Here is a 12083-nt window from a genome sequence, read left to right as displayed (position 1 = left end):
ATGCATTGATCCTCGAAAGACTCAAAAACGAAGATGGTAATGCACCAGTGATTTTAAACAAATTTGTCCCTTTTATTTGATTTCAAATTAGATGGGAAATTTTCAGCGACAGCTGTCAGAGGCTAAGGAAGATAACTGCAAAGTCACATCCATGCTGGAGAGTGTACTAGCTTCTCATAGTAAGATGCAAGGAGCTCTGGAGAAAGTGCAGAAGGAATTAGAGAGGAGGGATTCAGAGATTTCGGTCCTCAAGAAAGAGAGGTATCTAAAATTTCATTTGTCTAATTTTTCCCATATTCCTTTTTCCCAGTGTTATGAAATTACTTTTTTTAACCTCTTCCTTTTTTGGAGACTAACATATATATATATATATATGTATGTATATATATGTATATACATATATATATATAGTTTTTAGAGAATAAGCAAGAAAGAGAGAAATGAATGGGGTTTTCAGAAATTCAATTTCAAATTTTTATTGTATTGAAACAAAATGAAACATAATGGATCCTTGCAATTAATCTTCTTCAGCACAAACTCTCTAATAAATTAAGAATGGTATATTGTTTGATGATGAAACTGTAGCTTTACTCATCCTGACTTCAAGTCTAACAAGTATAATTACAAAGTTAATTCAAAATAAACATCACTCTGGATTGAATTTAAGAGTGTGCTGGAGATAGCTCTAATCAACCTACCAATCCATTTTTTAATTTCAATGTGAGCATTTACACCTAAGAAATTGGCAATCTCTAAAATCAGGGCTTGACTTATTGATCTGTAGATTGAAGGTGTTAATTATGCAGATTGAACTTAAATGTATGCATACATTTGAGCTTGGTTGTTGAACATTAACTAATATGTCCTAGCTTGAATATACTTTCTACTTAATAGAATTATTTATCAGAAATAAACTTTTGGGACAATCAGTTCTGAGAATAAAGACTACATAGACTTGTTTTAAGTAAATCAGTTGAAATTATGACAGTGATTCCTTTATGAGTTAAAAAATATATACTCCATAGATAACAAGGACTTAAAACATTTTTTAATTATCACTTGAATCCAAATCTCATACCTAATCTTGATCACAGAGGACAGATGATGAAACACATTTCCTTCTCAGAGAGGTAGGGGACTATAAATTTGATCTCATATGCTGTCAGGTTACTTTGTCAATCACTTTTGTTGAACTTTTTTCTTTTTAATAAGGAGAAGAAAATTTTGTTATGTAAAACCTAAAATCCATCAATAATTTTTTTAATGAAATCATATTTAAAGGAGTACTATTAGAAGGAAAATAAATAAGTCAGGTAATAACATTTTGGAGGAGAATCAAATCAGAAAAACATTGTTCTTAAATAAGATTTGTGGTTAATACAGTTATATAGGTGACAATAATTTTTAAATATAGTAATAATGACTAGTAATGACTACAAGTAATACTCATAACAATTACTAGTAATAACTAATAGTTACACAATTTAGGTGTTGTTAGTCAGTTTTCCATCATTTCTCTAACTTTGTGACTCCATTTGGGATTTTCCTGGCAGAGATTTTGGAATGGTTTACCATTTCTTTCTCCAGCTCATTTTATAGATTAGCAACTAAGGCAAACAGGGGTAAATGACTTGCCCAGGGTCAAATGGCTAGTGTCTGAGGCTAGATTTTAATTCAGATTGATGAATTTTCCTGTCTCCAGCCTTGCTTCTCTATCTACAATGCCCCACTTAGCTGCCCCTACTTAATTTAGTAGCAGGTGTCAAACATGAAACATGCTGCCAAGCCAACAAAACTCTGGAGTGTACTTGAACCAGATTAAAATGTAATTGAGATTCATTTCTATTTAAGTTTGAAGCCACTGATTCAGTTTACAAAATCAAACAAGCGAAAAAAAAAAAAACACTTTCCTCAGCAGAGTTATCAAGTGTTTTTAGGTATTTAATCCCTGCCTTTCAGGAACTTTTATTCTACTGGAAGCTAACAAGAGATTCACAAATAAGTAAATATATATATACACAAAGTGATTTCCAAAAGGGTTCACAATTAAGATTGCAGAGGTTGGAAGAAGCTAGCAGTAAGAAAATGCAAATAGACATTGGAGATAGCCTGGCAAGGGCATGGGGGAAAGGAAATTCACTGTAATTTATGAGGAGGTAGCCTGGACCTAGAAGCATCAACAAAGAACCACTGAAGCTTTCATGGTGGGAGGTGAAAGACAAATTGAAAAGTGAGTGGGAGGTGAGAAAGTGGAAGCTGGATTGTATGAAGTTTTTTTCTAGGTTTTTGGCCGTGAAAAGGAGTCAAATTATAGTTTTATAGCTTGAGATAAGACAGAATTCTCAGTAAAAGACCCTGATGTTGGTAAAGATTGAAGGCAAAAGGAAAAAAGGACTGCAGTGGATGAGATGGATCAGTCATGGAAGCAACAAACATGAGCTTGGACAAACTTTGGAAGATCATGGAGAATAGAAGGATCCAAAGTGGTCATGAAGAGTCAGATGTAACCAATCCACTGTACAACAACAAGGTCACAGGAATTTTTTTTGAGAATGGTGGTGGACTGGGCATGTTTGTAGGCAACAGTAAAGGAGCCTTTCAATAAAGAAAGACTGAAAAGATGACAAAGTGAGGAGTTATTCAAAGCACAAGTGGAAATGAGAGAGAATGGATTCCCAACTGGCCTTGGCAAAGAGAAGCCTATGCTGGAAATGAGCACCTCTTCATTACTGAATAGTTTAGAAGATCTTTGGGAAATGGTGCTTATCATGTCAGTCAATGGTATGTTATAAGTACTACTTTTTGTAGAGTGGCATACTTAGAAACCATGAAGAGTTAAAAAGGTAATGGAATCTCGAGTTTTCTGCACTCAGTTTGTAAGACCCTGAGTTTCGAAATCTGTGAATTTTAGCCTGAATGCCTGTAAGATCCTGAGTGTCAAAACCTATGAACTGTTGCCTAAATTCTGCCCCTAAGTCTCTTCTTGGTCAGCTAGCTGAATTTCTGCCAGATCAGCTTCTGAAGTTTCTGCCTGGTCAGCCCTCAGAGCATGCAGCGGGGGTGGGGGGTGGGGCTTCTCCGAGGACCTGCATCCAATAAGAACACGCCGCACCATCTCAAGACAATCTGCAGGCAGATGCTTGAAATTCCCCTACCAAACCATATAGAAGGTCTCTCCTCACTTTACTTGGAGTTCCAGGATCCTAGCCCTGACCTAGGATGGAACCCTAGCTCGAGCTAGTTTAATAAACCCTTGCTATTGCATCTCCATTGTGTCGAATACCTCTGTTCTGTAATTGGGGACTTTTCTCGGACCTTAACATTTGGGGGCTCGTTTGGGATTCCCAGCAGAGGCCACAAGACGTACTTGGAGGGGTATCTAAAGTAACTAAGTCCACAGCTCTGTATTTGGACTAAGCTGGCAAAGGGCCTAGGTGTACGCACTGCTAACAGTCGCCAGCGGGGTTGTGGTGGAAGACGTTCCCCAACCCTTCGGGAGGTCAGTACTGGAAGGACTGACATTTGGAAATGAGATAAAGGAACCCTTTTGCAGGTCAGGAATGGCTGACTTTTGGGAATGAGATAAGGAAACAAGGTTAACCTGATTTTCTTTTAGGACCTGGCTAGCAACACTTAGTCCCGCTGGAAGGGACGGATGCTGACTGGTTATCTATCACCTTTGCTTCTTTTGCTTTGCTTCTGCTTTGCTTATTGCTCTTAACCATTTAATCTAAGTTCCAGCTGGGATAGGATGGACCCAGACCACCCCTCTGAGCCTGCTCCTAGACCACTTTAAGGAGGTCAAGGGACTGTCCTCCTTGATTCTGGGCTGTCACAGTGTTTCCCCCTCCCTCTCCCTTACATGAGAGAGAGCTACTTCAGGAAGAATTAGTAAAGTAAGTATTAAAAGGGACCTTACTTTGAAGTTAAAGAAACAGCAAATATTACCAAATGTGTTAAACAAAGAAATCATAGAAAGAAATGCTATTTTAATTTGAAAATAGGGAAAATAAATTTCAGAAAGACAAGAGAGTCAGGTTAATCCTAAAGTATATAATGTGGTTACCAAGATGCCTGTACAGGGAAAACTAAATAGTCTTTTTTCCAGAATGATATGGCATCATTAGAACTTTAGGAGTTCAGTTATTACAGAAAATTATGGGACATGTAAGGGTTGAAGAATAGAAGACCAAGCCCCCCCCCCCCCCCGAAAGAATCTAGGATGGCCTCCATCTCTCTATAATAGTTATTCAGTTTATTTGAAGAAGCGGGGGTAGGGAATGTTCTATTTGGGCTAGGGGATTTTTGAATGACTGCCTTCTCCAGAATTTTAGCAGTTGTATTCAAGAAATGTTACATATTAAAACCGTGGAATGGAAGGTGCCTTGTGAAGAGTGGAATCAGCTGTAGTATGAACTATGTGACTCTAGTTGGGAATGGTGTGACTTGAGGTCAGGGGAAGCTAATGAAAAGGAATAGTGGAAAATGTGAGTTGTATAGTTTAAGAGATTCTGAAAGTACTGGGAAAGAAAATCCAGACTTAGAGACAATTGGGGTTTCTTTTGAACCATTTGTTAAGTAAGGAAAGTGGTAAAAGTATATAGACAAAAGGTCTGAGCAGGGTTGACTTTGTACACCAAAGATGGATTTGGGGAACTTTGAAAAAAGGTGTACAAATCATTATGAGAAAAGAAGAAAGTATAGAACTGTAAGTCTATAGGGAGATATGTGTTTATCTGAGATTGGGGTGATTTAAAATTGCATTAAATTGGTACTTTTTTCAATGTTTGGCAATGAATTGATAAGAAAAGTAATAAGCCCCATAAAGTGGAAAGTTTGATATGAAAGCAATTGCTAGGTAAATGTTAATTTTATTAATGATCCTATAATGTGCTAATCTAAAGATACCTGTAAATTGAATTAAGGGGTTTGTAAAGAATATGTTTGAGTTTGGATTTTGATGCTTTATGGCTCCTCCAGAGTCATAGGAGTCAGGACAGACTTGTGAGTTAGCTTTAGAATAACCAAACAAGAGGAAGTTAATATTTTACACTGATTGGAATGTGGATCATGTATTTGGGAAGAATCTGGAGTGAGCGAGTAATGATAAACAGTAAAGGTCAAGAATTAGTGCATATCACTTTGATATCTCAAATTGTGGGGAATCTCTCATTCCCAGAACATAGAATGTTCTAATATTAAGAAATGCTGGTCAGTGAAGATAGAAAGTTCTTCTAAGTGAGAGCATTGTGAAGTTAGAATTGCTCTGAGGAAGATAAGAAGAATTTGCAAACATTTTAGACTTTTTGGAAAGAAAATGATTTAAAACTAATTTGAATGTAACTTTTGGAATTTAAGAGAAACATGAAGAAAATCTTGTAGTCATAAGAAGGGATTTTTAACAACAATTAGTCTTAAGAATTCTTTGTATTTTAAAGGTTTAGGGAATAAAGAAAACATACATGCAACTGAAATATGCTGTGTACAGTCAGTAAGCTTTGTATAAGAACAATTTAAACTACACTTTTTGAGATTTTAAAATTGTTTTGTAATAACAAATGAATTGAAGTTTCACCTATCACATTTGTATAGATTTTGTTATGGGAAAAAAAAAAACAACTAGAGAATACCTTGCCAATGGGTTATAGTTCTCAAGGTTCTTTTGGCCCAGAAAATTTGTGAAAGGCTTTGTTTTTCACCTCATGTTTATGAAAGGGAATATTGATATGTGAGATCAATGTAGTTTATTATCTGTTTAAGAGGAAATTATGCATATTACTGTATTGTTAAATTTAGAACCCTCAACCCCTGAATTTCCACACCCCATCCCCAACCCCTGTCACCGGGTCCCTTCTGTTCCCCCTTGGAAGATTCGCTAGATCAAAAGAGGGGAATACAATAAGCAGGGAAGGTAATGAACATTCCTAGACCTGGCTCCCCTTCCCCCTGAAGCAGTCTGAAAAAAAAAAAAAGGGGAAGAGGGTAGCAGGAGGATGGTGGGGAACTCGAAAAATCCTTACCTACTTAAGCCTTAGAAGGAAAGAACCCTCCACAGGTGGGATGTGTGATTGGAAAAAAAATTAATTATATAAGATCCAGGGGTTACGAGACTTCTTTATTGAAAGGAAATCACATTTAATGACTATCTGCTGGCCATGTGGCCTGAGTGATGACTCTCATTGTTTCTAAAGTTTGTGAACTAGAGTTTTGGAAAGCATTCTGAGGGTTCTGAAAGAAGAATACTAGTGTTGTAATATTCTGACAAAATTTGTACAGAATGGGAGGAATTAAATAACTAGATTGTTAAATTAGTTTGGGATTAAACTGTTTTAACACTTTTGTAACTTTTGCAAGGAGTTTTGGATTTTAAAACTCTATTGTAACACCTTTGGGTTAAGAAAACTAGTATTGGGTTACTAAGAAGAGAAACACCTAGGTTATCAGGGATGTTTACTGATGTCTTTTGGGGGAAAAGCTCTAATTGGTTTTAATGTTGAGTTTAATAATGCTAACAGTGTTTTTATTTTGGAGAGAGCTTTTGGAATGTGAGTGCTAGATTCTCTATATAAGGTACTCTAAAGTTTTTATCAAACTAAGCTGTTGGAAAGTTAGTTGAAATGTTAATGACACGGGTTTAAATGTGTCATATGTATGAGATTGGATTCTGAGAATTTTGCTTTTGTTCTAAGGAAAATGAGATGTTTAAGAATTTTAATGTTTAATGTATATTAACAATGTATGTTTAAAGAAGTCAAGAAGGTGGACTTCTCTCTTGGTAACTGCAGACAGCTGATGGGGGGCTCTGAGCAAGTTGCAACTGTGGGCCCTATTGTAAGGTAACTTATTGATGAATAAGATGTTTTTATCAGTTATGTGATGTTCTTTTGTATCTGCAAAGAGATAATATTTACAATATTTAGCTATGTCTTGTAAAATTTTTTTTTAAATACTGTATTGTTAAAGCCTGGGATTAATGTGATTGCTTTGAAGAGCAATAAGGAAAATATGAAAAAGTATGATACTTTCTGGGATAGATGTGGGTTCATGAATAATGTGATAATGGAGGAATTACTTTGTACAATCTAGTAATTTGTGTGTTAGGGTAGGCTAGGTTGCACAGTGGTTAGAGCGCTGGCCCTGGAGTCAGGAGACCTGGGTTCAGGTCAAGCCTCAGATACTTGGTGATTGTCTAGCTGTGCAACCTTGGGCAAGTCACTTAACCCCAATTGCCTTGCATAATTTCAGACAAAGGGATGTCTGAATGTAAGAGGTAGGACACAGGCCTGTAGGGCCAGTCATAGTTAGAATACCAGATGTTAGACAAAGACCCAGGAAAGATAATCCAAGCTTTAGGTGGGGGGGGGGGTTCATTAATTGGGACTCCATTAAGATTATAATTGGAATTTAGTGAATTGTATTCACTGGAAGTTCTAACTAGGTAAAACAACCATTTTAGATCATGGGACTTTTAATTGATTTTCTCTTATGTCAGATACCAGGATGGTCAACAAAAAAGAAATGCCATTGGGTAAATGTCATGTTCTTGCAGCCAAGGAAGCCAAGATGTCAGGTGACTGGGATGGGCAGCCAAAGGGGTGACTTCTCAGTAAGACTGAGGTTGGACACCTTTGACTTGATTTCCCCAAAATGCATTTGGCTAATATCTCACCTGGAAGAATAAATCTGGCCTAAGACATTTGACTTACCCACATGACCTCTGCCTGGACACTGACATGCAATACTTATATCTATAAAGGAATTTTCCTTTAATGTCCTGTATCTTTATGGTTAATTACTAAACAAACTAGAAAAAGAAATTTTAGGTGAATTGGACCTAATAGCCAGAGATAGGTTAGGTATGTAGCTCTAACACCTGCTAACAGCTACTTGTTATGATAGGAATTAAGTTTCTTTAATTTTTAGAAGGGATATTTAGGTAAGAAGAAGAATGGGAAATCCTTAGGATAATTATAGTTCTAAGGTCTAGCTTAAGGAGAGGAATGAGTCAGATAAGTATATCAAGAAAAGGAAAATCAATGGTATATTTGAGAATATTTTGAAAAATTTCATTTTTGGTTAAGCATGTTTGAGCCATTACTGTAATAAGAGCAAAGGCTAAGATTGTTTTATTTTTAAACCATATGCTGGGTACTCTGAACTAAGATGATTGTTGAATGTATGTTACAAGCTTAAGACAGTATGACAATTCTCATTGGGAGTTCACTCATATAGTAAAAGTTTATTGTGTTAAAATTAAGTATGTGCATCAATATGGCAATAAGGCAAAATGTAAATTTCAATAAGCTCCAAAATCTCATTGTCTTGTGAAGAAAACATGTGTTTTGATCTAAGTAAAATGTTAAGCAAATCCTTTGCCAGAAGATAAAGTTTCAACTAGTCACCTGAGCTGGAGAGAACTTTTTGGAACCGATTCAGAAGATGCAGAAGGACATCAGAGATCTCCAGAAGAGAATAGAAGAGAGCAGAGACACTGGACCAGTTCATCTCTACCATTTCTCACCAATGTTTACATTGTACTGTCAAGGGATCTGTTTTTGTAACCTCCCCTTGATAATGAGAACGCCCCTTGCCAGGATAAGAAGGGAACCCCTCACCACCCTAACCATAGCTACCCTATTTGGAATAGGCCTAGTAGGAGTGGGCACAGGGATTTCCTCTCTCACCCTCCATCAGAAAGGATTTGACTCCCTCAGAGCAGCAGTAGATGAGGATATTAGCAGAATAGAGGACTCAATCTCACACCTGGAGAAATCCCTCACCTCCCTTTCAGAAGTAGTTTTACAGAAGAGGAGAGGCTTAGACTTGATTTTCCTACAGTGGGGGGGGGGGGGGATTGTGCTGCACTAGGAGAAGAATGTTGTTTTTAGGCTGACCATACTGGCGTGGTCAGAGAGTCAATGGCTAAAGCAAGGGTGGGATTGGCCAAACATAGGAAAGAAAGAGAACAGCAAGAAGGATGGTTTGCATGGTTCAACCAATCCCTGTGGTTCAACACATTGATCTCTACCCTGATTGGCCCCTTGATACTGCTTTTACTCCTCCTAACCTTTGGGCCCTGCATATTAAACCGAGTGCTTGCTTTCATTAGGAACAGGTTTAACACTATCCAACTAATGGTACTCAGGCAGTCTTACAATGGTCTCCCTGAGGGTTCTGTGCATCCCTTTGAGGAGCATGAGTGCTCCTGGATTGAACAAGAAGAAGAGGGAATGTAAGACCCTGAGTTTCGAAATCTATGAACTTTAGCCTGAATGCCTGTAAGACCCTGAAAGTCGAAACCTATGAACTGTTGCCTAAATTCTGCCCCTAAGTCTTTGCTTGGTCAGCTAGCTGAATTTCTGCCAGATCAGCTTCTGAATATTCTGCCTGGTCAGCCCTCGGACCATGCCGGGGGGTGGGGTGGGGGGAGGGGTGCTTCTCCGAGGACCTGCATCCAATAAGAACACGTCGCACCATCTCAAGACAATCTGCAGGCAGATGCTTGAAACTCCCCTACCAAACCATATAGAAGGTCTCTCCTCACTTTACTCGGCGTTCCAGGATCCTAGCCCTGACCTAGGATGGAACTCTAGCTTGAGCTAGTTTAATAAACCCTTGCTATTGCGTCTCCATCGTGTCGAGTGCCTCTGTTCTGTAAATGGAGACTTTTATTGGACCTTAACAAGTTCTCTGCCCCATAGTTTCTGATCTAAATTATGCTACCACATACTCATTATCTTTTCCCCATTTCTAATTCCTCATTACTGTAGGAGGTGACACCATCCTCCCATTTCCTGAAGCTCTCACTCTAGGTGTCATCAACTATCTTGTATTTCTCATATCTAGTCTGTTGCCAAGGCTTATTGATGTTATCTATGCCTCCTCTCTCAAATCATCCTCCTCTCTCTTCTGACACTGCCACCACTCAAATGCAGACCCTCATTATTTCATCCCTCAACTATTGCAATAGCCTGCTGGTAGATCTGCCCTGCTCTCCTCTTTATTTTATTTTTTTTAGGGTTTTTTTTTGCAAGGCAAAGTGGTTTGCCCAAGGCCACACAGCTTAATTATTAAGTGTCTGAGACTGGATTTGAACCCAGGTACTCCTGACTCCAAGGCCAGTGCTTTATCCACTACACCACTACGTTACCCCCCTACTCTCCTCTTTAGCCAATTCAAGAGATCCTCTGTTCAAAATATTCTTCCTAATCAGGTTCAACTCTAGGAGCTCCCTAACACCTCCAAGACTAAATGCAAAATTCTGTTTTTTCAAAGTCTTTCATAACATAATCCTTTCCTACCTTAGTCTTCTAACAAAGTACTCTGATCCAGTGATACTGGCCTCCTTGCTTTTTGGAGAACAAGACTCTCATTCCTTGGATTTTGACATTTTCTCCGACAGTCCCTTGTGTCTGAAATGCTCTCCTGTCTTATCTCAACCTATTGACTTCCTTGGCTTCCTTCCAACTAAAATCCTGATGGGCAGCTAAGTGGCACAGTGGATAGAGCATTGGTCTTGTAGTCAGGAGGACAGGAGTTTGAATCTGGCTTCAGATACTAGCTGTGTAACCTTAGGCAAGTCACGTTACTCTGATTTCCTCTCATCCTGATTCATATCTGGCCACTGGACCCATATAACTTGGGAGAAGAAAGTAAGGCTGGTGATTTAGCACAGTCCCCCTCACTCAAATTTAGTTTATGTGCTTGTCATGGTATCACCTCCTTGATGTCGTGTTCTTCTTCAAAAATTAAGGCCAAACATTATAACTAAAATCCCTTCTTCTGTGGAAAGCCTTTTCCCTAACTCCTCTTAATTTTAATGCCTTCCCTCTTTTAATTATTTTGTATTTATCCTGTATATCGCTTATTGTGCTTATTTGTTTTCTTGCTCTCTTGTGAACTTCATGAGGATAGAAACTATATTTTGTCTCTTTTTGAGTTCCTAGCACTTCCCCAATGGATGTTTAATAAGTATTTATTGCCTGAATAATTACTGATTGACATTGACTGTGGGAATTTAGGAATATTATTTAATATATCTGTTACAAGTTTTATAATCTAAAATTGAGGTTAATAGCTGTCCCCTACAAACTTTTAAGTATCATGGGAATCACTAAAGTTATATTAAAACTTTTGAGCTTGTGTGGGACAAATGCCACTTAAATAAATTTCGGAGCTCTCTCAAGGTATGAAGAGAAAGCTTTATTTAAGTTTCTTAAGAAACAAATTACAGAGATTGAGGCAAAAGCAAAAGCCCAAGAATCACATTTAACCTAACCCGATTCCCACCCACCACTCACCCAACCGTCATTAATGAGGAATGTGGTTTTACAATCTAGACTGGCAAACTAATCTAGGGAAAAGAGCATAAACTTCAAACCCAAACTAGATTATCTCTTCAACCCCAGGAACTGAATGGTCATCCGGACTTCAATAGATAAAGTGGGGTCAGTTGACTCTTCACCAATATCCTAGAAGTTGCTTTGTGAAGGGAGGAGGAACACATAGTTAACTATTCTCCAATCTATAACATTCTACTGAGGAATTCTCAGACTTTATCCCACTCAAGCTGATGAAAACTAACTACTACCTAACTTCTGAATGTTTTTATGTTATGATTATTCTTTGCTATAGTCATTTTCTCTTTAATTTTTAGGCTTTTAAATCAGCAGAAGATACAGAAGTTAGAAGCAGAATTGAATGAATGGCAATCCAGATTTCTTACAGTAGAAACCCAGCACAATAATGAGGTAGAGACTGAGTTTTCATAGGAGATTATTAACTTTGTATTTTTATGGGGAAATGTCTGAATCAAGTTTTTGAAGAACTGAAAAACTGAATGAAAATGAGTCACATCAATTCCCTTTTTACTAAAAAATGACTAGGTATGAACCTCTCACTAGTGATAAGTTTACAAATGTGAAATAGGCTCCAGGAAGTAAGTGGTCACTGTCAGACCTGGAGCAAAATTCATTTTACCCTCTTTTGCATATGATAACTTTAAATTATTATATATGTGTAAGTTAATATAATTTTTTTATCCGGTCTTCTATTTTTAATATTTTTTGTATTTAATTAGTTTT

The 12083-nt window shown here is 37.6% G+C and overlaps 1 protein-coding gene across 5 annotated transcripts in view; it reads left to right on the top strand.

Annotated features, from left to right (window-relative positions):
• CCDC150 (coiled-coil domain containing 150) overlaps positions 1-12083 on the top strand; it is a 136313-nt gene that overhangs the window by 80719 nt on the left and 43511 nt on the right. For all 5 annotated transcript variants that reach the window (XM_074215430.1, XM_074215427.1, XM_074215429.1 and 2 more), the window contains 2 exons: positions 92-261; positions 11657-11750. In XM_074215430.1, coding sequence (XP_074071531.1) covers positions 92-261; positions 11657-11750 — 264 coding nt within the window. The remainder of the gene's footprint in view (positions 1-91; positions 262-11656; positions 11751-12083) is intronic.

The sequence above is a fragment of the Macrotis lagotis genome, chromosome 1, assembly GCF_037893015.1.
Source record: "Macrotis lagotis isolate mMagLag1 chromosome 1, bilby.v1.9.chrom.fasta, whole genome shotgun sequence".
NCBI classification, from domain to species: Eukaryota; Metazoa; Chordata; class Mammalia; order Peramelemorphia; family Peramelidae; genus Macrotis; species Macrotis lagotis.
Note: the sequence above shows the minus strand (reverse complement) of the source record. Positions and strands in the feature narration are given on the sequence as shown.